At 35.7% G+C, this 26,935-nt stretch overlaps 2 protein-coding genes across 9 annotated transcripts; both read left to right on the top strand.

Moving 5' to 3' along the window:
• Positions 1 to 3,775: 3,775 nt before the first annotated feature.
• ELM1 (fission ELM1-like protein (DUF1022)) lies at positions 3,776 to 16,254 on the top strand. 8 transcript variants are annotated; one of them, XM_006851416.4, is made up of 10 exons: positions 3,776 to 4,343; positions 6,363 to 6,601; positions 6,746 to 6,842; positions 7,400 to 7,549; positions 7,667 to 7,793; positions 13,834 to 13,946; positions 14,067 to 14,130; positions 14,225 to 14,318; positions 15,248 to 15,356; positions 15,851 to 16,254. In XM_006851416.4, the coding sequence occupies exons 1-10, from the start codon at positions 4,161 to 4,163 to the stop codon at positions 15,950 to 15,952; spliced, it is 1,278 nt and encodes a 425-aa protein (XP_006851479.1). In that variant the 5' UTR covers positions 3,776 to 4,160; the 3' UTR covers positions 15,953 to 16,254. The 8 variants fall into 8 exon arrangements, 5 of the variants coding, with proteins under 5 accessions (XP_006851479.1, XP_011625954.1, XP_088708159.1 ...); XM_011627652.3 differs by having other exon boundaries at positions 3,777 to 4,343; positions 6,743 to 6,842; XR_016044531.1 differs by lacking the exon at positions 7,667 to 7,793 and having other exon boundaries at positions 3,778 to 4,343.
• A 5,837-nt stretch (positions 16,255 to 22,091) lies between these two features.
• On the top strand, positions 22,092 to 26,773 carry LOC18441299 (casparian strip membrane protein 2). The gene is made up of 3 exons (XM_006851417.4): positions 22,092 to 23,011; positions 25,200 to 25,323; positions 26,331 to 26,773. Exons 1-3 carry the CDS (start codon positions 22,713 to 22,715, stop codon positions 26,544 to 26,546), a joined length of 639 nt encoding a protein of 212 aa, XP_006851480.1. The 5' UTR covers positions 22,092 to 22,712; the 3' UTR covers positions 26,547 to 26,773.
• Positions 26,774 to 26,935: the final 162 nt, after the last annotated feature.

The following is a 26,935-nucleotide window of genomic DNA, read 5'->3' as shown; positions in this document are numbered from 1 at the left end:
TAGAAGTCCACCTTTCTTTATTTTCTCATTTATGTATAAAAAGTTGTGAATCCCATAACAAATAAAAATCCTTGCCTAAGTGACCCAAATGGGAGCACGCATATTTCTTTATTTTCTCATTTATATATAAAAAGTTGTGAATCCCATAACAAATAAAAATCCTTATTTCATTAGGAAATATATCCTGCATAATTTAGTTTTTTAACAAAAGAGATTTCACATCCCACAAAATACGAATGCCAATAAACATGAAAATTCATCCATATCAATATCAATCTCAAAGATTTCCTTATGGATGTGATTTTGGATATCACCCCATCGAACAAGTAACTTCTGAAAATTGGAAGCAACTTTGGAATATGGCTATGATTTATTCTTTTACAGACTAATACTTTCTTAATTCTTTTCATGTTGGTTTTCATACATTGTTATTTCTTGGGGGCTTAATGGTCATTTAGAATTTCCTTAATAGTTCAGAATAGGTATTGAACATAGCCTTTCCTTAATAATCATGGAAGGCATTGATGTTGCCTATCAAATTTCCCTTTTGTTTTGGTCAACACCGGCTTCAAATTCTTTAATATTTCAGGATAGGTGCTGGTACCATATCGAGTTTCCCGGTTTTTTTATTTTGGATTTTGAATTGCATGTTGGGAAAGAAATTATCAGACAATAAGATCAAATAAGTAAGAAAATAACCCCTTCTTTTAAAAATTTGAATATTGGAGCCAGGTTTTAAAATATAATATTACAATTAACTGTTTGATAAATTTGTTGGAATTTGTCCGTTAAAAAATGTCCTGCACCATCCAATTAATCATTAAGCAAAGAGATTCACCCAAAAAAAAAGAAAAAAGGAAAAGAAAAAGAAAAAGAAGAAGAAGAAGGATACAAGTTTAAATTTCACAATTTCATTTGCTGCACATCCTCTATAGTTTGATTTCCTTCCATACTTTTTAAAGTTTCACTAAAGGGCACATCATCTGTAGTTTGATTTTCCATACTTTTTAAAGTTTAGCTAAGGAAAAAGTTTATATAAGGATGCAACCTTATAATGTAGAACTACGGATGCACCTCAAAAATCCATTGGAAAATGTAGTTTTAATGTTGAAAAACCCTTTGATTGATCATCTTGACATCGAGATTTATGACCATAAAAAATAAAAGGATATTAAGTTTCAGAAATAGTGCATTTTACAGCATATTATCTATACCGTCCATTTTCAATATTTTCATATGTTTATAGATCTACTTGATTTTAACCATATTTTAAATTTTAAATTTTATAATTAGATATAAAAATAGATTTTGAGATAATCCTAAGAACATTTTATATCAAAATTGTATACCGTGATAAAATTTGAAGGTGCACCTTACCTCTACAGCTGTGGAGCATCCGTATGCCAACTGCACCCTATGCCAACTGCAGCCTTTAACTAAAAGGCACATTTGTTTCGCGTGAAATATTTTCCGAAATATATTTTCACTTGAAAGAATTCTTTTTTGTGGTTGGTTGTGAGAATATTTTCACGTTAATTGGTCCTAATGTATCTTTTCACACGAGCTAATTTGCGTGAGAATATTCTCACACCTAACCAGGTAATAGAATTTTTAACGTAAAAACATTTTTTGAAAAATATTTTTGCATGCACTGAACATTGCCCTAAGTGATAATCTCGAAAGAATAGAATAAGATTTGAGCATTCAAGGAAGATGCCAAGGATGAGTAAAGAAGTTTTAAAGACATGATTCTACCTTGATCTCCACGTTTGCGACGATATACTATACTTGGGTTGAAAGAACCGATAATGCTAGGTCTTCTACAATAACTGTGTGAAGTGTACAAAATCACGACTCGGCGACCGGACTCGGCCCATGGCTACGCCGACCATCTTGGGCCTAGTCTGAGTTACTGGGTACAAGTTGGGCCGGGACATGTCAAGCTAAAACGTGTTAAAAAAAAAAAAAAAATTTTAAAGTAAAATTAAACAAAAATATATATTTAAAGTAAAATTAAACAAAACATATCTAACATGAAGTTGAAAAAGTAGTGAAAAAATGGATTTTGAAAAAATTATTTTTGATGGGAGAGAAGGTATTTTACAAATAATCCAAAACAAAAGTGAAATGTAAAAATAAGTATTTACGGCTAAAACACTTTTCAATCTTTGTCATGGCTAAAAGACTTTTCAATCTTTACCAAAGTGATAGAAAACATAAAAATATATAGTATAAATAAAATTTTTGGGATTTTTTATAAAACTTTTTGAATTTTTTTTTAAGATCCCTGAGTTAGACTGCCCAACACAAGAATACTACGAGTCCGAGTTGGCTCGTATGAGATTTTCAATACTGCTATAAAGCTTAGTAGAAGAGGCTAAGATTAGTCCCCACATTGAAAGACTCCTTCTGGGTAATGCAATGCCATTTAAGAAAGAGAGATCCTGATTCCTAAAGAAACAGAACGATCTTTTTCCATCGAGAGAGAGAGATAGAGACTGAATCTTTGCTTTTTAGTCGAACTCTGTTAAAGAGAGAGATGGGTCTTTGTTTTTTTGAGTAAGTAAAGTGGTACGTCAGTAAAGGATTTGGATCCTATCTTTTGGTGAAAATGGAGTGAGAGATCTCACCATAGAGCTCGACAATAATATCATCAAAGCCCAAGCCATTTTCAAAAATAGTAAATCAATGAAGATTTGATGAGAATAGAGTCATAGACCTCATCATAGGTCTTTGTTTTCTAGCCGAAATCAGCTTAATGGCAGCTTAGAATGGCATAGATCAAGCCCTTTGGATTCGTGGAGAGCCTGGGCTATGTAGCAGCCGTGGTCACAGCTTAGGCATCTACCGTGATCCTCAATAATGGAAGGTGAAGATTTATCGTGCCAGGATCAACGCTAGTTGGAACGTATGGTTGATCTCCACCATCTTTCATTGAGAAAGGACGGTGGATGAGATCGTTGTGTATCTTATGCCATACACAGCTGCAACATAGACTACACCTCTAGGAGTACAATTCCTTCCACACCAGCACATGATAAATGTAAGTACACTTCCATCCAGACGAGCACATGATAAATGTATTCACAATAGAGTTGATCAATTAAGATAAGTTTATCAAAATACCTTATAGATTAATGAATTAATATTTTATAAGGCATTAGGCTACGGCTTTAAAGTGATTAAATTTCAATCCTACAATTGAACTGAAAAAAATTATATGAGGTTCTAACCTTGTATCGTAGAAGTAAGGTGCACCTCAAAGATAATAAAAAGCAAATTGAAGTTGGAAAACTTTCCTATTGATCATCTCAACGCCGATACATGGATATAATGAAAAAAAGACGTTAAGTGGAGTTTGTATTTTCAAAACTTTCAAGATTTGTTTGCTTGATGTGTACAATTTTTAAAATTTTAAAATTTGTGATTAGGGTTGAACAACTATTGTAAGGTTTCTGACACTAAAATTACATCTTGCGGGTAAAATTTATGTATAATATACCGTGGGCACTTTATACAAACCTTACTCAAAAATTAATATTTTGTCCATTTCCATGATTTAATACAATCTTCTTGAGCGCCACATATTTCATGCAGCTATATGGATCACAAGTGATTACCGTTGATCACATATTTCATCAAATGAAATTACGTCAGTTACTCTCTTGGTAACCGTCTAAATTATTCATGGACGGTATACACCCTTATGATCACGGGAGTAATTAGGCGTTATGATCCCGCGGGTACAAAATCTTTTGAATTGCCGCCACTTAACTCTCTCCAAAAGGAAAGCTTCCTCTCTCTCTCTCTCTCTCTCTAAAAGGACGTCCTCTCTCTCTAAACCGAAGGCTTCCCCCCTCTCTCTCTCTCTCTCTCAATTGGAAGACGCCAGTCTTCTGCAATCTCTTTCGTGATAAACTCTAAATCTTCTCCTTTCGTGATAAACTCTGCAAAATAGAAAACCCTAGCTTGTAAACTCGTATTAAAACACCAACCCTTTATATTTCCCACCATATTTTTCAGCCAGTTCTTCCTAATTTATCAGAAATAAATGGAAAAACCAAAGCTTTTTAGATTTGGTCGGGTTGTTTAGAGGCGTATTGATCTGGTTGAAAATTAGGGTTTTTTCTGAATCAAGTTGGATTAGGGTTCGTGAAATTATGAGGGCGATTAAGCTCCCAGAGCCTCCTAGTGGAACGATAGGAATGCCTGAGATTTTTGAAGCAGGAGTTTTCAATGTGGTGAAGAGAGCTGTAATTATTGGTAATGGATTTTCTGGTGCTGAGAATCAGAGCATTGGGTTGGTTAGAGCGCTAGGGCTCTCTGATAAACAATCTTTATATGTAAGATCTTATTCAATTTCGTTGTTCTGTTTGTTTTTTACCTCAGTTCTTCTTACTGAGTTTTTGATGGTTTGCTCTTAAAATTTTGGGGGATCTTTGTTTCCTATTCATGTGTTGAGTGCATCAAATTTGCAACTTGAGAGTAGGCAAATCATGGAGTTCATTTTATTGGCATGACTGCACCTCCCTCCCTCCTTCTCTCTCCCTCCCTCTTTGTCTGAATTCTCTCTCTCTCTATGGGTATTTTGTTGTGAGGCTTTTAGAAGCCCTGTGATATTTGGTTTGTTTGCTGCATGAACTGAAAGAATTATTACATTATGTGGTTTATATGGTTGTTGGTTGGACCTGCTTCTTGTTACTTGGCAACGAACTATATGCTTTCTGTGTATGGGACAAAACGATAAATGAATTATGGAAATTCTGTGTGGGTGGTTTCGCTAGTCTCTAAAACGCTTCTCGACCATCTACACTTCGTGAATTGCCAATAACAATTTAGTTTGAGCAAATAACTGGCCCTTCTAAACCTTGAATTGCCATTGTCTATTTAGTTCGTGAAAGTAAGTGAATCATCTAACATTTGCCTATATCATCATCCTGGTTGCCTCCTGAAAATAAATTGCCACTGTTAATTTATGATGGAAATCTTTGATGGGCATTGAAATATTGATTCAAACAGCAAAGTTTTTCCATGTACTTGGCGTCAGAGTTAAGCTTCAAGCTGCTCTACGACTTCTTGCCTTATTGAACTTTGGGTTTGGGACTTGGATTCTCACCAAGTGTTATCCTATTGCATTCATGAACTAGTTCATGATTTTTAATCCCATGAAACTCCTTAAGGAAGATCACAGAGCCCCTATCTCACTTGTCTAACTTGTGCTGCTCATTTATCTGCCATTGAAATTCTTTTGTTTCTCTCATTCAAAATACCCTTGCACATTCAAAGATAAATCTTCCAAAGTTATCAATTCCTTTGGGGGAATCATGAGGATGGCTAGCAACTCATAATAATTGCTGCCAACTAATGATTAGCCATCACATGTCTCAAAGAGGTCTAGAAATTATTGTTGCGAGAAATGCTACAAAATGTGGTTTATTCTTTTTCCTACCTCCCTCCACATGAAACAAAGTTTTTGGAATTTGAGGCCTTGATTTCTCTGTGTTTTCCCAATCTCCCAGGAGGACCTTTTCTATTGTCGCTTTCCATAGAAACTGAAGTATGAATAATGTTGGTATACCCTCTTATTTAGTGCTCTAGAAGGACCTGATAGACAACTGCCCCATGCTATCCCACTTATACAATCGCTTATGAACACCTACGCATGGAAGCATTCCACTCTATATCTGGTTCTCTCGAATCCCTTCAGTAAACGTGAACACCATACCACCCGCTCCTTTCAAAGCAAAAATAAGAACAGTACTTTTGTGTGTTTTAGTAAATGAGTCATGCCATCAACTGGATTTGGCCTGGATGAACTTTTCACCATATGTACCGCAAGTGACTCTTAAGTGGTTCGTTTTTGTCAAGTTTGATTAATTTGTGGAACATACATATATTATATTCCGGTTAATTATAAACTGGGTTGTGTTTGGGTTCATGTATTTTTTGTTAGTTTTACTTGGATTTTTATGGAGTCTGTTTCTTCCAGTAATTTTTCTTTTTTTCCTTGTTCAGGTAGTTCTGCTTGAATTTTTATAGAGTCTGATTCTTTGTTTTTTCTTGTTTGGCTTGAGTTTGTGAATGTCAACATTCCTTTCTAGTAACCATTTTATTCATTGTTCTAATGTAAAGGTTGCTGTCACTGGTTGTGCCTTGCATTCACCAACCTTGTTGGCACAGAAACATATGACCTCATGACTAGTTGTCCATGCTATAACTAATAAAATTGAAGTTGACTCTGTGCTACAGAATGTATGTTGTAAATAAAAGAAATCGAATGCATAGAAATACTATTTCTTGTATGCATTTAATTATGTTCTAAAAATTTAAAATAATTTTTTCATTCTTCATGGGCTATGCAGCGTGTTACTAGACCAAGAGGAGGCCTCAATGAGTGGCTGAGTTGGCTTCCTGTTTCCATGCACAAAAAACTATACTTAATCCTGAGGCAGATATGTGGCAATTCAGCATTTCTTTCTTCATATTCAGGGAAGAAGTTGTTTCCTCTACCTGCTGAAAATGGTGGGGTTGCAGGTTTGCCATCTGTTTTAGAAGCAGATGCAAAACAGATTGCAATGATGGCATGCGATACTTTTGAAAAGTAAGATTATCTTTTGATGTTTTGGTGATTCAAAAATGCATTTTCCTTAATATTATTGATACTTGAACCAATAACTGATGATTTTTACCTGACATGTAGCTTGAAGTGGCTTGTACTAAACTATTTTATTTTTTTGGTTAGCAGAGAAGGCCCCTTGTTAGTGGTTGCTTCTGGTCGGGATACCATTTCTTTAGCGAGTTCAATTAAAAGATTAGCTCCCCAAAATGTATTTGTAGTCCAGGTATTGTCCTGAATATAATTTTTCTACTATCCGATTGTTGTGTTAAACTGGCTTATGAAAGAAAATAATGTTGGTTGAGATGAGTTATGTGTTATGCCAACGGCATGAAATTGGTGAGTTATTGTGTCTAGCAATGTTTTTTTAGGTTGTTGTTTTCTTGAAATTTAATATGTTCCTCAGTTTTATCATAGTAGTTTAGCCATCCATGGTGCTAGAGCCCCTAACATGGAGATGAACCTAACTTTCACTTTTTTTGGATTAAAATGACAAATATGTGAAAATCTTGCATTGAAAAACCTTGTGTTCTGTTGATAACTGAAGCCGCACCCTAGTTCTTGGAGAGCAATCAGATTTATTCGACTCTTTCTGGATGTTTGACTAGTGGAATATTTGTGAGATATAGTGTAAATGGGCATTAATGGTTTTGTTGCATTCAGATATAGATGCCTCAATATGAATTTATATACTATAGGATATTTTTGTATTATTTTTTGTTGTCATTTATCTCAGCATCTGCATTTTTGTTGTTTAAACTGCCTTTTGTGGTGTGTTTTCAGATTCAGCATCCAAGGACTAAGCTAAATAGATTTGACCTGGTGGTCACCCCTCGTCATGATTATTATGCTCTAACTCCATCAGGACAGCAAGAAATCCCTCGCTTTCTGCGACGTTGGATTACTCCACGTGAACCTCCTGATGGGCATGTGGTATGTTTTGCAAAGAGGATATGCATCTTATATGTTCTCTGCTATTAACATTTAGTCATGATTTATTTTATTTATTAAGGCCCATATGCTTTTCGGATCACAAATTTGGTATGGTAGGTCCTTACAGTGGGTGCTCTACACAAGGCAGATTCGAGTATGCTACGTATCGCTGCTAGTGAATGGCATGATGAGTTAGCTCCCCTCCCGAAGCCCTTACTCGTGGTGAATATTGGAGGACCCACAAGTAAGATATTGTTGTAATATTAGGCTCATGTATATGACATCGTGATTTGTCTAACATGTCTTACATGACCGGCATCAAGTATTCACCTGAATAAGGATTAACTTAATATCGAAACCTTTGATAATGTCCAAAGAAAATGAAAACTTTGATGTACACATCTATGTTTCCAGTCATGTACGTGATATTTTAGTTAGTTATAGAAGCCTTTATTCAAAGAAGGTTTGCCCACAGTTCTTATTCTGCTTTTGCTCTTTAATAAATAGGATGTCAAATTATTGAGTAGTTTCTGCTCATTGATGTCTTTTATCATTTATGTCATTGAAGCTAATGTATTAATTTGGTCTCAAAAGTATTCTAGTCATTTGTTGATTGAATTGAGCTCATTTGTATTTGTCAATAAAAAAGAAAATGAGTTCACTTGGAATCTAACTATGCATTAGGAGATTCAATGTTATACATTGTTGGTCCCATATTCTCACTAAACCTAAGTTGGGCTTCAGATCTGCCTGATATTTTAGCTTGACATTCATTTACTCAATAAATGAATACAAAATTGAGGAAGATGCCGCATATAAAATTAGAGCTGGGTGAGCAAAGTGGAGGTGTGCAACTGGAATTTTATGTGATCGCCGCATACCAATGAAACTGAAGGGCAAGTTCTATAAGACAGTTGTGAGACCAACTTTGCTCTATGAGGCGGAATGTTGGACGGACGAAAAATAATATACTCATAGAATGAGTTATGTTGAAATGGATGAGTGGCATGACAAGAAGGGATAGGATTCGAAATGAATCCATTCAGGAGAATTTAGGTGTGGCACCAATAGGCGATAAGATGAGAGATAATAGACTTAGGTGGGCTGGCTATGTGTGGTGCTGACCAAGTACAACACCTGTTAGGAGGTACGAGTTAGTTCAAGTGGAAGGATTGAAAAGGACAGGGGGTAGGTCAAAAAGACATGGTTCGAAGTAGTCTGAGAAGATATGAGGACTTATGGTCTCACTGAGGGTATGGTTTTTAATAGAGCAGAATGGCGGACCAAGACTCATGTAGCCGACCCCAATTAATTGGGAAAAGGCTATGATGATGATGATTCATTTACTCAATAAAAGTTTTGTAGTGCTACATGTCCAAGTATAAGTGGAATACGACAAAGCGAATGTTGGCATGAAGATTTTTCCAGTTTAGGAAAGAATATTCATATAAAGCAAGGGTTGGCATTGGACTGTTAAATGGCGTTGTCTTCACTTCGACAACACATATTTACATGTTGAATGTCAACGCTTAACTTTATGGTTTGTTTTTATTATTGTGAACTGGTTGGATGGAGTGGCAGAGAAGGGAGGCGGAGATACAAAAGGTTTGCAATCTAGATACTTTGCTTATTGTGGTAGGAGGTAAATGGCATTTGAGCTGTAGTGATTAGAGTTTACAATGTTAAGGTTGGTATTTCTCACAATATCTTTTGGGTGGGAGTGTGGGATTCTTGTCGGAATCAAGGTTAAAAGAACACTTGGCAGTCCCTAGGTGCCGTGGGGCTTTATGGTGCCAATGCCTAGGCGGTTGCCCAAAACCTTCAGCACCCAAAGGTGTGTGATATTCACATTATGCTTATATGTGCTGATCAAACGCATGTATATGTTATATATGTGTTAAGTATGTATATTTATATGTATTGTAACTAATTTTTTTATACAAATTTATGTGTGTGAATGTTGAAATATGTTCAAATCACTAAAATTTTACTTCCTTGAGACCAAATGACCAATACGAATTGATCTTCTACAAAAGATGCTGTACAAATGAAAAGAAAGTGGAGACCTTTAATTATTCAATGTTTTTGATGTTTTATCCTCAATTTTCAGTCGTCTAAGAAGCTCAAAATCAACCCCAAAAGTCTTTTAAGAACATCATTTGGACCCTAAAATTGATTGCAATAAGATACGGTAAGGTTCTGGATGATTCTATGAATTTCTCAAAATTCTTTCTTTAAAAAAAGTTGCAAAATCCATCAACTTTGGGTGTTTCTAGGGCATAGGAAGAGTTTTTTTTTTTTTGCTTTGGGGGGTTAGAATACCCCTTTTAATGACTCAAAATGACCCAAAATAAATAAATGAATAAAAACTTATTTCCGCCATTTTTATAGAAGTTCCTAGGCACCTGCTTAGGAAGGCCAGCCCAGGCCTAGGCGAGGTGGGCTAATGGCATCTTGGGCTCCTAGGCGGCTGCCTAGGCACTGGGCGAGCAGTTTTTTGAAACAATGGTTAGAATTTAGCAGAGTAGCAGATAATAGTTGGACAAAAAGGTTTTTGGAAATTTGTTTGAGGTTGAGGTTGAGGTTGAGGATGAATTAATAATTGAAGTTCGGTTTAGGGTGAAAATTAGGTTTTATTCGGTGGGCTTAATGGAAGTAAATCTTGCTTTACAATTAACAAAAAAAAAGGAATTAAATTTTGCTGGAAATTAGCAGGTATGCTAGGTTATGGGGTTGTCATAGATATTAGCAGTCCTAGATTTGGGATGGAGATAGGTGCTAGGCTCGAACTTGGGTAACAAAAAAATAGGAATTAAATCTTGCTGGAAATTAGCAGGTATGCTAGGTTATGGGGTTGTCTTAGATATTAGCAGCCCTAGAGTTTGAGATGGAGATGGGTGCTAGGCTCGAACTTGGGTATATTGGTTGGGGTTGACTGGGGTTGACTAGGTTAAGGGATGATGGTGGGTAGATGATGATTTAATTAAATATGGTATGAGCTTATGTTGGGGTCAAGAGGTCGGTGCGGGGTTCAAGGTTCAAAATATGTGTGAGGTGTGGATTTTACATAAGAAACAGATGAGAGAAAAGGCTTAACTTGTTGGAAGAAGAGTAGATGGGGCATGGATGTAAGATGAAGGAGATGGAGAACTGAGATTTGGATGACATTACCCAAAGCAAAATCTAGGTTTTGTTGCGTCACTTCACAAAAATTGCCAAGGGGAATCACACCTCTAGAGAAAGGAACCACTCCTACGGTTTCACACCAAACTTAAATCAAATATTATCTCTTAAACTTGATTGCTTGACAAATGACCTTGCACCTTTGTTCATAATGGCTGAGACCTCATAATATTGCATCTCTTGGAGTATACGCAGCTCTAGACTTTCTTATGGTGTGTCTGAATCTGGGAAGATGTATCTGTGGAAGCACATTTCCATGGAAGTGGAACTCGCTGCTTCCATGGTCCCTCACGGAAGCCGTGTCTTCCGCTTTACAATATCCTTTTGGGTGCCGCTGGTTACCACAGCTCCTAAAAAATGTGCAACACTAAAAAAATGTGTAGCACTCCCCGTTTTCAAACAGGGAAGTGCTACGGTTTTAGGATGCGGCGGTTTCCAAAACCGCCTCTTCCAAAAATCAATCGCCCTCTTAAAGTCCTAAGTCTTCCAAAAATATATAATAGGAAACTAGTCCCTCTATAAAGAAGTGCCATTGACTTCAAGAAATGATATTTACACCTGCTGCTTGAGCAAATGATGTTCGAAAGGCTACTCTTCCACAATGAAAGCAAGAACCATTAATGAATGCATCGAAGCATCCTCAGCCACTGCCTTCCGGAGGTGATTCTTAGCAAGTTTCGATGGACTCCTTAATTCAACTTCATTCCCACCCACATTAAAGCACAATTCTCATATGAGGGCCATGATACTAAGAGAAGGCAAAGTGACCTAACGGAAGGGCAGCAACCCCTCCAATCAGTGTTTCAGGTGTGAGGGTCGTGACCATTTTGGCTAACAATGGCCAACCAAGGTCTTAAACTTGGTAAAGGGCACCTTAAAAGTCAAGGACAACAATGTTAAAGATTAATAACCCCTAGAAAAAGCAATCGTTGTACCAATGGAAAGTGAAGTCCTTGTACTTTAACCTTTTCATTCAGAAAGGTAGCCAGAGGATTGGTGAAGCATTGTTTTCCAAACATGAGCATCAAAGATAGATGTGTTAGTATGTAATCTCATCTTTGATGGGGGAAGCTTCATATACATTGTCTCACAGAGCTGGTTCACAAATTAAATTTGAAGATTGAGAGTCACCACAACCATGAAGGTTGCTTGTAAGGGGACCATACCTGTGACATCTTGGTTGCCTATCACTTTTTCTCTGGGGAGAACTGTACTCGTCAAGCATGGTGTGATGTGTGGTGTATAGCCATGGTTCGCAACTTCACATCCTGTCAGGGAGACCTTGGCTGTATGATCATAAAGTGAAGCACGATGGCAAAGCCAATACATGCTATTTTCAAGCAATACACAATTTAATCGCTTTAATGACAATGAAAGAGTGCGAAGATACTGACATGAAGCCTGGCTAGATCATGATGCGTGTCATGATTTCCTGATAAAGGCTTTGGTCAATCCCAAAAGCCAACGACAATGCTCTGACCAGTGTCAGAAGCTAAAGATACTTAAGTTAACCAACATAAATTCCTTGTTGAAGTGAAAGGCTGACTTAAGCAAGCAGGGACAAAAAGCTTATTTCATACAATTTGATGAGTTCCTTTAAGGTGGAGAGAAATGACTAGGACAGACCACAAGCCACCATGATGAGGTGGCACACCAAAACTCGAATCAAAGGTGGGTCCCACACTTGACCCTTAAGTTCATTATGTGGGGCGTGACCCCTTGAGGGATCACCTGGAAGGCCTTTGCCCTTAGTGTCATGTCTTTAAGTATTGACAGGGCTGAATTTGCAAAGGTCTCTATTCTTTATTAAGTGATTGGACTGGGATATGGATCATTGAGTAGCGAGATGCTCATCAATCCTTAAGGCCATCTGATAAGCCTCGTAAATGATCAAAACCAGTTACAGTCACCATCTGAATAAATCTCTAGCACGAGTCTGACTTATATCTTGAGACTTGCTGTGTGTTGGTCTTGGCTAGGCAATAGTGGTTGGTGAGGTCATAAAACTCCTTGGAATATTCGTCTGCAGTCTTTTTGCCTTGTTTATAGAAGAGCGACTTTCCAAACTTCATCTGCTTGTGCTGCAGAGGGAAGTATCATTCCTTCAATTAAGTAATACTTTCTATGTTGTGTAAAAGGTACTAGTTTTCTAATTTTGAAGTGTCCAATTTCTTATTTCTCAAGTTTGGAAGAGTTAATACTGCAAGAAAGTTTAGAGCTTGTTTAGACTCCAAGTGAAGCAATATTAGTGGCTGACTATCATAAGTAGAGGTGCCATAGGCCAGGCAATTAAGCTTGACAAATAACATACGTTGGAATTGTGTTAGGCTATCTTTGTAGAAGCGTTTCCATCTTCTCTAGATGTTTGATTCCTGTAAGCCCCTCTGTTGCATGATGCCCATCTCCAAAGTTTGGTTTGGTGTGATACCTTCCACAAAATAGGGCTCTCCATCTCCGCCATCTTCATTGACGCTCTCCATCTCCTTCTTCAAGGGACACTTTCCTTTCTTCTCTTTCTTCATCCACCCATTTTCTCTTGTCCCAGCTCCCTCTCACCCTCACGATTTTCTCATCACCCATCTGAAGTCACAGCCATCACTTCCAAACTGTAGCTGATCCCATCTCATCTCCACTCAATTCCACCATCAACTTAGGCCTCTCAACCTCGACAACCCAACCTTAGGGTTTCTTCTATCAACATTTCATCACATAAATCTTGCCACCCTGCTTATTTCCTACCAGATCTATTTTTTCAAAACTCACCCCTATTCCCTACTTGAATCACCCAAACCCAATCCCTGACCTTTTGTACATCCTTAGCGTGCAATATCTTTCTTTATCAATTGCTTTGGTGACCTGCTAAATTCCCTCCAGTTTAAACCCAAATCTGCATTCAAGACATCATCCTTAACACTTTGAATTCATTCCCCACCAACTATTGACTTATCAAGCGACCTCGCCCATCGAATCTAACTCCTAAAACCCTAGCCGCCTATACATTCTCAGAACTCGTGTGGGCCAACATTGATAATGCAATTATTGTTTTATAGAAATTTAATGCAATGCCATTTTGATAAAAAACGAATTTCTTTTTTTCACAGGTCACTGTCGATATGGTGCTGACTTGGCCAAACAGTTGGCAGGTTCACTACACAAGGTCCTTGCAACCTGTGGATGCTTGAGAATATCTTTCTCAAGGAGGACTCCTCTTAAGGTGACATTGAATCACAGAAATTTCACTTTCCCCTTCTTTTTTGTCTCATTTGTTCATGTCGATCTTCTTTCTTGCTCATTTCAATTCTGGGCCAGGGTCCTTATATATGTCACATCGCAGGTTTCCAACATAATTCGCAAAGAATTTAATAGTCATCCCAAGGTATACATATGGGATGGTGAAGGTAATCTCAATTGATGTGGGCTCTAATGAAGCAAACAAGAAGTGAGATTTGAGTCCAGGTCTTGTCATGACATTTTCTCTCTCTATAATTTCAGGTCCAAATCCCCACATGGGTCACCTAGCTTGGGCTGATGCTTTTGTCATAACTGCAGATTCAATTAGTATGCTTAGTGAGGCTTGTAGCACTGGGTATGATATTTAGTTTGGAACAACTAGCTAATGGCACTTGTATTGCATGAATCCCCAAATCTATCAAATATTCCAATTTTTTATCACAAAATTTCACTTAATTTTTACTTAATGTGTGCCATAATAAAAAGTTGTTTTTAATTATTCTTAAAAATGTCCTATTTATAGCATCTAATGTATAGAGTGCTTTAAGTAATTTAAATTGTATTCTTTATTATAAAATAATTAATGGCAATTTAAAATAAGATATTTGGAATTTTAGTAAAGGAGGCCCATCGTATCTTATTTTATAATTTTTTTTTTCATATATTTATCATTTATCATTTATTTTAAAAGGATTTATACCATGCTTAAACAACTGGATTTTTCAACTAAAAAAGTTCCTATTCGTGACATTGTCAATTTTTCTCTCAAAAAGATCTCTTGGGTTTTGGCTTGGTGTAGACATAACAGATTGGGTGAGGGAGCTCAAGGTTTCAAACTCTTAGAGCTTGTCCTAAAAACACAAAGAAGCTGTCCGCTTTTTCTTTTCTTTTTTTTTTCAACAAATGTTTTTTAAGATTTAAATTATGAATGTTCTTTGTCTTAGGAATAATTAATAGAAATTTATAATAAGAGATTGACACTTTAGGAAGGACATGAGATGGGATTCCACCTTCTGTACATTTTGAGAGAATCTAGGACTTGGAGTTAGACATATATTATTTGAATGTGCTTAGAGATAGATATTGAAAATAGGATGTGATGATAGGATGATTTAGGAATTCTAAAATTACTTGCTCTTTTAATGGGAAGAGATTTTAGGAAATATGGAAAGAAAAAGGTGTCATGCTGTAAATGGTAAATTTCACATTCCTGTTCCTGTTTTTTCTTCCTTGGTAGTATAGATATTAATAATATCTCTCTTGGTGAATTGTTGAATTTGCCAGGAAGCCTGTATATGTAACTGGAGCTGAGCGATGCACATGGAAGTTCTCAGCCTTCCATAAGACATTGCAGGAGAGAGGTGTTGTTCGTCCATTCACTGGCAATGAAGATGTGAGTAATTAGCATATCCCTCACATCTTGGCAAAGTTGGAGAGAGAGAGCCTGGTTGGGGTGGAGAGGGTGAGGGAAATAGAGTCTGATTGGGATAGAGAGAGAGAGAGGACGAGAGAGTCTACTTTGGATGGTGAGAGGGAGGGATCACGGTAAAGAGGGAGGAATGGACCTGATGGCTGGGTGGTGAGTGTAGCGGAGCCACAATGTGATATCATGCTTTCCATTCCTGTGCACTATTGCCGTTGGCATATCCAAAAAAAGAAAAAAGAAAAAAAAAGGACATTGGTAAAGATTGAGGGATAGTCTGACTGAGGCAGAGAGAGGAGATGAAGAGTCTAAATTGGAGTGAGTCTGAACGTGGTACTCTGAGTGGGCAAGGAGTCTGGTTGGGGTATATTTGTGTGTGTGTGTGAGAGAGAGAGAGAGAGAGAGAGGTTTTTCAAGACCAAGTGCTGATAACTTTGTGATTTCATGAACTTTTTTATTCGCAGATATCTGAGAGCTGGAGCTATCCTCCCCTCAATGACACTGCCGAAGCTGCCAGCCGGGTTCGTCAGGCACTTGCAGAGCGTGGATGGACTTTACGGCCGTAAAAGTTTTCATACAGAAGTTGGTGCTTTCATATTTCAATTTTCTTATTTTGCCCACATGTGGATCACATGGGCTATCTTACACCCTTTTCAATATATATATATATTTTTTGGAGTTGGAAGAGTAATAAAATGGCTGTAGCCTCAGGCTGTATAGAACGAAGCTGTAATTTAGAGCTTTGTAGATTATTCGGCTTGATTGTACTATTAAATATGGTTTATATTGGTTTTGAGGGGGCTACGCAGTTTGCTTGATTGGGTTGGTGTAAGACATGCTATCGTATGCTTTAACTCCTTCCTTCTCATTTTCCTTTGCTGTGGGCTCATGGAGTAAATGCATGTGTTTCCTCATGGTATTTACCTATTTTTGATATTTCTTTTTGGATTAAGAAGTGAGGCTGAAATTTTGTTGAAGGGTTGAAATTTGGAATCCAAGACCATGATGTATCTCCTTTATCAATCATTTTCTTGATGTTATTTATAGGGATCTATTTGTTTTTTCTTCATTGGCAAATTTTTGATATATTGTCAGAAAAAGAAAAACTAAACATACAATAGACTTTCTCTATATTTAGTAATTTAATTTAAGGCGTGATTTGCATAAGGTTGCAACCGTAAACCATCAAAGCAAGGTGCACCTTTTAACCATAAGATGTAATTTTGGTGTAAAATTGTTTTAGGGTAGCTTGACAATCTATTTTCATCTCTAATGATAAAAATTTTAAATTTCAAAAGTAGTTCAAATAAAATCGATCTATAAACATGAAAATCTTAAAAATGTATTATTCTTGAGACTCCCTTCCAATCTAGAATTGGGGCCTGACAATCAATAATTACTAGTCAATATGTTTTTCTCTTATGTTTTTTTTTGTTCGTGGTTCAATATTTCGGTGCCCTAGGCGTAGGGGAATCACACCAATCCATCCCGAACTTGGTGGCTAAACTCTACAATGATGACGATACTGTAGGGGAGGTCTTACGGAAAAATAGCTTGACGTCAGGAATATAAAAAGATTAACACCTTTTATTCAGTAAAAATGTTGCCTTATTCAAAACTACAATTATGACATTCTGTTTTTCCCACTTCATACCTAGAAACGCATTGTTCTTATAGAGATAAAGTTGCTTCCACATCTTTTTAACCCATAAATCTTTCTTTTGTCATATCTATCAGTTAAGAGGGTTTACCAACATTAAAACAACCATTTCCGATGAATCCTTGAGGTGCAACTCAATTCTACAATATAAAATTGGCACTTTGTATAAACTTTTTCCTTTACTTTATGAATTTGTATTTTTCTTATTTTAATAACTAGTAGTCTTCACTTGGGTAGGTTCGCATTGAACCTTGAACATTCGGGCTACAAAGTCCACAGCTATAAACGTTCTCAAGACGTATTTTTGTCGAAAGAAAAAGCGGACTTGCGATGGACTTTTCTTATGTTTCTGAATTTAATTTTTATGAACTATATTTTTCTTATGGGTGGTTTCTATAAGGTTGCAACCTTAAACAATCCAATTCCGGGGCACCTCCAAATTCTATCATGACATGTAATTTTGGTGTAAAAAATTATTAGGATTATCTCAAAATCTACTTTCATATCTAATTATAAAATTTTAAACTTCAAAAATGGTTAAAATCAAGTAGATCTATAAACATATGAAAATCTTGAAAATGGACGATCTAAATAATGTGTTGCAAGATGTACTATTTTTAGAACTCAAAATCTTCTTTTTTTTCCATATTCATACATCTAGACGTCGAGATGATCAATTAGAGGGTTTTTCAATATTAAAACAACCTTTTCCGATTGATTTTTTAGCTGCATCTTTAATTCTACATTTTAAAGTTGCAACCTCACACGAACTTTTTTTCTTTTTTCTACATTATAAGGTTGCAACCTTATACAAACTTTTTCGTTTTCTTATTTTAGAGAATTCGTAGTCTTTTACTTGGGACCGGCTGCAAAGCTCACAGCTATGAACTGTTTTTTATTGCGCCACCCAAAATGTTGGCAGCAATGCGTATTTCAGATTGGTGGGTGAATTATCAAAAGAATGTAAGGGGCTGAAGTACCCTCTTAAATCAGCGTATTGGAGAGGCGTCATGTAAATTGAAATTGAAAGAGAAGATATTAATAAAGAACAATTGTTTCATGCGGGCTGGACCGCATTTGTACCATGTGTGGTCCAAAGGTATAAAGCATCCATCTTAAAGATGGATGCAAATAGGTGGTCCATCTAAAAATAATTGTAGCTAACGGTTCAAATATTTTCTTAATATAATTATTACGAGCAGTGGTTTAAAAAATGGACCGGTGACCCAGATCCGGTACCCCAAAAATCCATCCGGATCGGTGAATTGGTGATCCAGATCGGAAATCAACCTAATCGGTCGGATTATGCTTTAAAAAAATCTAAAAAAATTATTAAAATTCATTATAAATGTTGTTTTTTAATAATCTAATAAGAAATCAAGATACTACATTATTAATTTTTATTTTTTTCATCAATATGTGAATCTTTAGTTTTTGTTTTCTCTGTATGAACTTATTTTAACAAAAATACTTATTGTATTTTTGCAAAAAATTAAGAAATGAGTTTTTTTGACAAAAATATTTCTTGTATTTTTTTTTATAAGAACTTTTTATTTTTTTGACAATAACTTTTTATTTTTTATTTTTTTGACAAAAACATTTTTATTTTTTTTGACAAGAAAAAGAATTGATAAGAACCTTTCATATTTTTTATACGAAAATTTTTATTTTTTAGATAAGAAAAAAAATTGACAAAAAGCTAAATTGATAAAAACCTTTTATTTTTATTTTTTTAGAAAAAGAATTTAATTTTTTTTATAAGAAAAAAATTTGACTAAAATTTTCATTTTTTTTATACGAAACTTTTTATTTTATTGATAAGAAAAAAATTTGACAAAAAGCGAAATTGATAAAAACCTTTTATTTTTTGGATAAACAAATAATTTGACAAAAAAAAAGAGAAAAAGAAAACCAGCTCAAGACGCACAATAACGGCACTTTCAACTTAGTGTTTATAAAACAGTTAACAAAATATATAATATATGAACATTTTAACGTATTACCTATTCACATAGTCCCACATCGAAGACAAAGAAGCAAATTTATATGCATAAATAGTTATTTGTATTCATTCTTCATAGCGCGTTTGAAGCAATGAAATCACACGAAGCGGGTAGATTGTGAGCACACGTGCGTGAAGAACTTAGGGCCGTGCGAAGCTTGTGGGGGATCCTTTTGCCTCGAAATTCCCTAAATTTTATGAAAATGCCCTTGACTTCTCAACGTCATGACTCGAAGAACCGGGCGAGTTATTGTGCGAACCGGACAATTTACTGTGCAGAATCGCCAGATCCTTTCTAGAACCAGGCGATTCCAGGCTTTACAAAAAAACACCGACGATTCCCTTCTTTACAAAAGAACCGACACAGGATGATCGATTCCGATTCGAATCCTTTCTAGAACCAGGATATTCTCGGCTTTACAAAAAAACACCGACAATTCCCTTCTTTACAAAAGAACCAACACGGGATGATCGATTCCGATTCGAATCATCCGATTCCATGCCGACTCGACAATTTTTAAAACATTGATTACGAGTACCCTCCCACACCCATGTTTTAGGATCCCAAAGGATCACCATTAAATTTGGCACAGATATCTAGAAAAGTTTACTGTGTAGAATCGTCGAATCTTTTCTAGAACCGGGGCAATTCCCAGCTTTACAAAAGAACCGACACAGGATGACCGATTCTCGATTTGAATCGGCCGATTCCGTGCCGACTCGGCTATTTTTAAAACATTGATTATGGGTACCCTCCCACACCCATGTGCGTAGGATCCCAAAGGATCACCATTCCCACACCCATGTGTGTAGGATCCCAAAGGATCACCATTAAATTTGGCACAGATATCTAGAAAAGTTATAATATGGGTGTGAGACTTGACTTTTCTAGAGATCTATGCCAAATTTAATGGTGATCTTTTGGGGTCCTACACACATGGGTGTGGGAGGGTCTCATAGGATCATTACTCAATTATTATTTCTAGTTTTAAAATTTATGCAATTTTCTTATTCATGATCTCCACGTTAAAAACTTTATATTCTTTGAAAATTAGGATCAAATTATATTTAAAAAATATATGTATTGCCAAACCCGCATTTGTACATGTGCAGGCTTGGCCGTATGCTAACCGTGTCAATTAATAAAAAGGATTGTATACTATAAAACTATTTACTTTTAATATAAGAAGGTCATAATTATTTTTAACCATAGGATGCGTATATTTAATGGATTGAAGTGTGACACAAAATTGAAAAATTTTAGTTTTGGGCATTGTGCCTAGTCAATGGCAAATTCATAACTACTCGATTTCACATCTAACAATTAATAATAATTGTGACATCCTTGTGCTAATGATAAATGATATCATTATATATAATTTTTTAATGAAATAAAGTGGTTACTTTTAATAAGGGTGCGGTTTGTATAGAGCCGAGACTCTAAACAATCAAAATAGAGCCCACCCTCAAATAGTGTAGCGAAATATAGTTTTAATACTGAAAATCTTTGTGATAGCTTTAAAATACATTTTCATCTTTAATTATAAGTTTTAAAGCTTCAAAAATAGTGTAGACCGAGCATATCTATGAAAACTTGAAAATATTGAAAATTGACGGTCCAAAAATGCATTACAAGATGTAATGCATCTTGATGTCTAGATGATCAATTTGAGGATGTTTGGGCATCAAAACAACCTCTTTTAGTGAAATTTTTGAGGTGGGCTCTATTTTGATTGTTTAGAGCCTCGGCTCTATATAAACTTTTTCCTTTTAATAATCTTGTCACTTGAATGCTTTTTCGATTATTTTGTTTTGTTGAAAAATATCCTAATTGACCCTATATCGGGAACTTCGGTATTTTGGTAATATAGTCATTCAAATTACTTAAGCAATTAAAATCCCATTCCAAACCAAAATTGCAATAACTTTTTTATAAAAAACACTCTTGCTTTAGATTTGGAGTCCAAAATAAGAAAAGTTATTTATATTTTGAGAAATTATAAAAGATATCTTTTTTTTTAAGTTACTAGAAATAAATTTTAAATTTTTTGAAACCTCATCCATACCCCTCTTCACCACTTGTTGCTTTTTTTTTATACTACAATACCCTTCATGGAAGTATTAGGTCCATGAAGGCATCATGGTTAACCTAGAACCGTAATGGTCGTGCCGGTTCAAACGTTGTAGGTATGGGCTTAAGTTATTATGGTCCTAGTAGGACCCTGACAATGGGGCAGCATTAGAACCATCATGGTACTCATATAATTATGATGATCACCTTGACTATCACGGTAGTGGACTACCGTGATAAAAATTCACTTAGAACCCACTATGACCATCAAGGTTCTGGGTTAACCACAATGACCTAAGACTTTCGTGAAGGGTATTTTGTCAAAATATGCAAACAGTAGCTAAAAGGGGTATGAATGAGGTTTTAAAAAATTTGTAGTTTATTTTTAAAGATTAAAAAAAATGATATTTTTTATAATTTCTTTTATATTTATTGGATTGGGTGATTCAAGTTAATTCTTCAAATGCATTCTATCTCTTCTGGTTTCCAAACTTAGAACAAGTTCTTTTTTTTCAAAAAAATTGTTTTATGTTGGAAATTGGAGTAAGCATAGGATTTTAGGTCATTTGACTCATTTAAGTTGGGTCAAATTGCCAAAATGCATTAATCGCTCGGTGTTACAACCCCAGAGCGAGGGCTGTTCAGGGTTTTTTAACAAAATTCTTAAAGAATCAATTTAATTAAAATAATTTCGAGAACTGTATATTTAACCACTACCTAATTTTTTTTGAGGTGGATTGACCATTTTAATAACATTTTCAAGCAGGTACATAATCTCCCTACCATATTCTAGAATAAAACGTGGAGGTCCTAGGTACATATGTTACATTTAAACATTGTATATGATCTCTGCATAAATTCTTATGCATTCTATCGTGAATTGGAGGGGTCATAATCCTTCATTGCGTCAGTATTATTTTGACAACTGATGTATCACTTCTTTTAATATTAAAAAAAAAATATCACTTCTTCTTTTCTTTCTTTTTTTAATTCCAAAATTTGAAGGTTGTAATTTGTTGTTTACCAGCAAGTAAACATGGGGTGGACGAAAGTATTCAAAGTAGCATTCATCAGATCCTAGAGAGACAGAGTTGGCTTCTCAATGTTGATTTCAACTGCCCACAAATAAAGATATGCAAATACAATTGTAAAGTGAAGAAATATTCTCAATTATATGAAATAATCTTGATATAAGAACCAAAAATAACAAACAAAAGAGAGGGGAATGCAATTGTAAAGTGAGTAAACAATCACATCTACATGAGACAAGGCTAATAATACAAACACCAAATATAATAAAGAAAAATCAACATATATATTCCATCTTTAATAAAACATCCTCATCTTTCTTGCAAAACCACTTTCATATATTCATCAACCAGTGGAGAAGATATCACCAACTCCACCTGCTCCTACTCTGTACTAACACAAACCTAACATTCCCTTCTCTCTCTTGAACACTTCTCTCTCTCTCTTGAACGCTTAATATAAAGGTCCAAGCCATGAAGACCCTAACCCAAGTCCACAAGCCTAATTGCAAAAGAGAGAGGGAGATATTAAGAGAGAGGAAAGAGGTTTCCAGAGTGAGGAAGGATGCATAGTGGAGGTGATGGCTCTTCTACCACTGTTGTGATCAATGAACCAAACACTGGGAAAGCAGCTCCAGCTCATCCTCCACCACCTCAAGTTGCTCCTTCGCCGGTGAAGACTAAACCAAAGATGAGAGTGGGAGTGAGGCGTGGCTTGGCGGTGTTCGATTTTGTGCTTCGCCTTTTCGCCATCGGCGCTGCTCTTGCTGCCACGACAACCATGGGCACCACTGATCAAACGTTGCCTTTCTTTACACAGTTCTTTCAGTTCCAGGCCAGCTACAATGATCTCCCTGCTTTCACGTGAGCCCCCCTCTCTCTCTCTCTCTACACAAATATCACTCATGCTCTCTCTCTTCCATTATCCTTGTCTCTCTCTCATGAGAATATCTATTTTTTTTGTTTAACATAAGAATTCCCACCTCTCTCTCTCTCTCTCTCTCTCTCTCTAGATTCCTACTTTACAATGACTCTCTCTCTCTCTTTTATGTGGACCTGCACTATCTTTTATCTAGTTTTTCTGAGGTTATTAAGGGATGGTGATTAATGATGACCCTTATGACCCATAATCTTACCATGATTATAAGGTCCTGGTACACTTTACCTTTTATTTTTCCTAGCTTTTTTTTGTTTCTTTCTCACTTTTTTTGTTTCTTTTTTTCTTTTTTATTTTATAGAAAGTGGACTCTTTCACATGTAAAAGTCCACTGCCACTGCTGCGTTTTCTCTGCTTTTTCTTTTGTCATAGCAACTTCTTTTTCTTTTTCAATTTTATGCCAGACCCACTTGGTTATTGATTAAAATTTGGACTGTTTCCGCCGATTTCCGAGTTTTATAACTGAAAAACTCGGATGTGCAATTCTTTTCGCGGACGCGTGCTTTTTATATGCAAGAGAAATGTATGCGCCGGGAAAATTATTATGGAGTCGAGAAAAAGTCCATTTTATTACGACTTTTTCATATCATGATCATCTAAGCCTACGCCTTTTTTCATATATATTCATGATCATCTTAGCTTAGACATCCAACTTTAAGATTGATTTTAGAGGGGGCCTGCATATGTACAATATGAGTCCGCTAACACTCTTTTCTTTTCTACTATTTGTGATCTGGTGTCTCATCTCTCTCTCTCTCTCTTTTATTTCTCTTTATCTATTCAGATATGCAGCTTTCTTTTTTTTTCCAGCCTTTTTTTTCTTTTTCTTTTGAACTTCTTTTTGAGAAAACAAATCCTAAATGACTCATATGATCTCTCTTTTCCAACACCCTTTTTATGTGGCTTCTGTTTCCTTTTTCATTGCAGATTTTATGCTTAAAAAAAAGAACATCCCTGATGACTCATTTCATCTCTGCCCCCACTTTTTTCTAGCTTTCTGTTTCTTTGTTAACTTTACAATTTTTATTTAACTTTTTCACCCCTCTATTTCAATTTACAAGTACACCTCACTTTGAAACTGACTTTGTTCTTTTTCCTTTTACTTGTTAGGAAATACTTGCTGAAGTGTGAAACACTTTTTATAGGACACCTAAAGCGACCATTTTTCAAGCCCACATGTTCAAATAATCATTGTTTCTTATATAAGTTTGAGAGAAATTTGCTGGCATATCTTTGAATTCCTGTTATTTAAACGTCCTCCTTAATTTCTATTTTTATTTTGTTGCTTTTTCTTTAACTTTTTTATTTTTAACTAAATTGCCTCTTTTCTAAACCTTGAAATTCAAAAGTTCAACTTAGGATCAAAGCCCTTAGCAAGTATTTGTTATGCACTTAACTGGTACCTTCAAGGCTTGTTCTCAGAATTTAAATTTCGAACCTTGAAGGACCAAATTGAATTATATACTTGAAGTGTAGCTTCGGATTGTAGTTCACCTTGATCTTCAAGTTTGGGCTTTCACGATCTAAAGTTTGTACTTAGATTATTTTTTCCCTGTGAGCATTGAAACAAATGAACCTTAAAGGTCCAATATCATGTTAAATGTATCAGAAAGAGTAAAACATCAGCACAAGCATTTTACAAAAGTTAGACTTAGGACCTTGAATGTCCGAAGAAGGGGCAATTTAGCCAAAAAAAAAAATAGGGTAGGAAAAATGGATTTTAAAAAATCGATTTGTATCAAGGGGTATTTTAAAATAATGATCTATAAAAGATGGAAAAAATGTAAAAATAAGTATTTATAGCCAAAATACTTCTCTATATTTTTTTTAAAATGATAAAAAACATTTAAAAACCTATTACAGGAAATTTTTTATTTTATTTTATATATATATATATATATAATTTTATTTTCTCTTTTACAATTAGGATAGTCAAACCTGTTGACTGCCCTAACTGGCCAGTGGTTGGTTTGAGTAACGTGGTCATGGGTTCCGGTTCAACTCGGTTGGGTCGTCGAACATTGCACTAGAGTCTACATTTATTTTGGCTAGCTAAATCGTGTTTAGTTTTTACCAATTTCTTTATTCATGAACTGTTGGCCTGGTTGTCTGCAGGTTTTTCGTGGTGGCAAACGCCATAGCGAGTGGATACCTTGTACTGTCGTTGCCTCTCTCCATCGTGGCCATTGTTCGTCCAAAGGCAGTCGCTCCACGCTTCACTCTCCTCATCTTTGACACGGTAACTCCATCAACACCACCTTCGAGCTTCGCCATTTGAATGGTGAAGATGTGTAGTTATGCCAATTTTCTGGATTTTGATGCTATTTTGGTAAATCGTTAGATGTATGGAACGCATGCTTTTAAAGTTCTAGGTACTTTCTCAAAAAATATATATATCTATTGAAAACTCTAATAAGAAGCCAAAATAATTCAAATTTTTTTTATATAAAGTTGCTACCGTAAAATGTAGAATTAAGGTGCATCTTAAAAATTCATTATAGAAGGCTGTTTTGACGTTAGAAAACCCTCTAATTGATCATCTCAACATCAATATGTATGAATATGAAAAGAAAAAAAGATTTTGTACCTAAAAATAGTGTTATCTTGCAATAAATTATTTAGACTGTCTATTTTCAAGTGTTTATAGATCTACTTGATTTAAACCACTCTTGGAGTTTAAGATTTTATAATTAGAAATGAAAATAGATTATCAAGCCATTCTAAAAAAATTTACACCAAAATTATATCTATGATGAAATTTGGAAGTGCGCTTTAATTTGATTGTTTAAGGTTGCAACCTTATACAAACCACACCCAAATAATTATGAGTACTTTAGTAATTTTATCCCAAAAAGGTACTTTTGTTATCCTCTTTGGTGGTAAAATTATCGAAATGCTTAACTATAATAGCTTCGGAATAGGGGTAATTTGATATTTTTTATCCTAACTTTAAAAATTATTAAATGACGAATACAAAGGGGACCATAGCAGTAGAAGACCGTTGGCATAAATGAGGGCGGAGGCTATAGAAATATTCGTAGGATTAAGATATCGGAAGTGAAAGAAACTTTGAAAAAGATGAAGATGGGAAATGCGTTAGGACCGTATGATATTCCTATAGAGGTTTGTAAGGGCATTGGGAGACTGCCATTGACTGACTAAACAATCAATGTTGAATTCTATCTCACTTGTAAAACATTTTATTTCAATTTCTATGAACTAAAAGCTACTCTCATGGCTTCACAGATCATGGTTGCTCTAACCACTGCAGCCGCTGGAGCAGCTGCTGCCATAGTCTACCTGGCTCACAAGGGGAACACGAGTGCGAATTGGATCGCTATTTGTCAGCAATTCGACAATTTTTGTCAGAGAATTAGCGGTGCAGTCGTGGCATCCTTTGTGGCTGCGGTGCTCTTCATGTTCCTTGTGCTGCTATCTGCTGCTGCTCTTCGGAGACGCTAGAGAGAGAGAAGATCTGTCCAAGTTGTGGCTACGGTTGTAGAGTTGTTTGTGGGATTTTATGTGGTTTTCTTGCTCTTATTTCTTTTATTTTCTCTGGTATAATGCTTGAAATCTAGTGACGGGGGGAAAAGTGACTAGTGGAGATGGGTATCAGATGTTTTATGTGATTAGCTTGGGTATAAGCTTGATGGAATGGAAATTGTGTACTTATTTCTTTGGTTTTGAAACACTCTCTCTAATGGAGTTGCTTTCTTTTTCTTTAGTTCTGCAAATCCCCCTCCTACTTTGTTGTATTCAGTTGTGCAAAGGTCCTCTTTTGTCCCTAGAGTTGTATGTCCTGGGTGATGCCAATCCTGGATTTGGTATCTTCTGAAATTAGAATATTCATA

Source organism: Amborella trichopoda, chromosome 11 (assembly GCF_054954075.1).
Source record: "Amborella trichopoda isolate Santa Cruz 75 chromosome 11, AtrichopodaSantaCruz75HAP2 v2.0, whole genome shotgun sequence".
NCBI classification, from domain to species: Eukaryota; Viridiplantae; Streptophyta; class Magnoliopsida; order Amborellales; family Amborellaceae; genus Amborella; species Amborella trichopoda.
The sequence above is the reverse complement of the archived record's forward strand: the minus strand, read 5'-3'. Positions and strand labels throughout refer to the sequence as shown.

Excerpts from the sequence above, each read along its gene's own strand:
- ELM1 (XM_011627652.3), top strand. The coding sequence starts at position 4,161 with ATGAGGGCGATTAAGCTCCCAGAGCCTCCTAGTGGAACGATAGGAATG. Across the intron at positions 6,843-7,399 it reads AAAATGTATTTGTAGTCCAG|ATTCAGCATCCAAGGACTAA; the intron begins GTATTGTCCTGA and ends GTGTGTTTTCAG. Across the intron at positions 13,947-14,066 it reads CAAGGAGGACTCCTCTTAAG|GTTTCCAACATAATTCGCAA; the intron begins GTGACATTGAAT and ends GTCACATCGCAG.
- LOC18441299 (XM_006851417.4), top strand. The coding sequence starts at position 22,713 with ATGCATAGTGGAGGTGATGGCTCTTCTACCACTGTTGTGATCAATGAA. Across the intron at positions 23,012-25,199 it reads AATGATCTCCCTGCTTTCAC|GTTTTTCGTGGTGGCAAACG; the intron begins GTGAGCCCCCCT and ends GGTTGTCTGCAG. Across the intron at positions 25,324-26,330 it reads CTCTCCTCATCTTTGACACG|ATCATGGTTGCTCTAACCAC; the intron begins GTAACTCCATCA and ends ATGGCTTCACAG.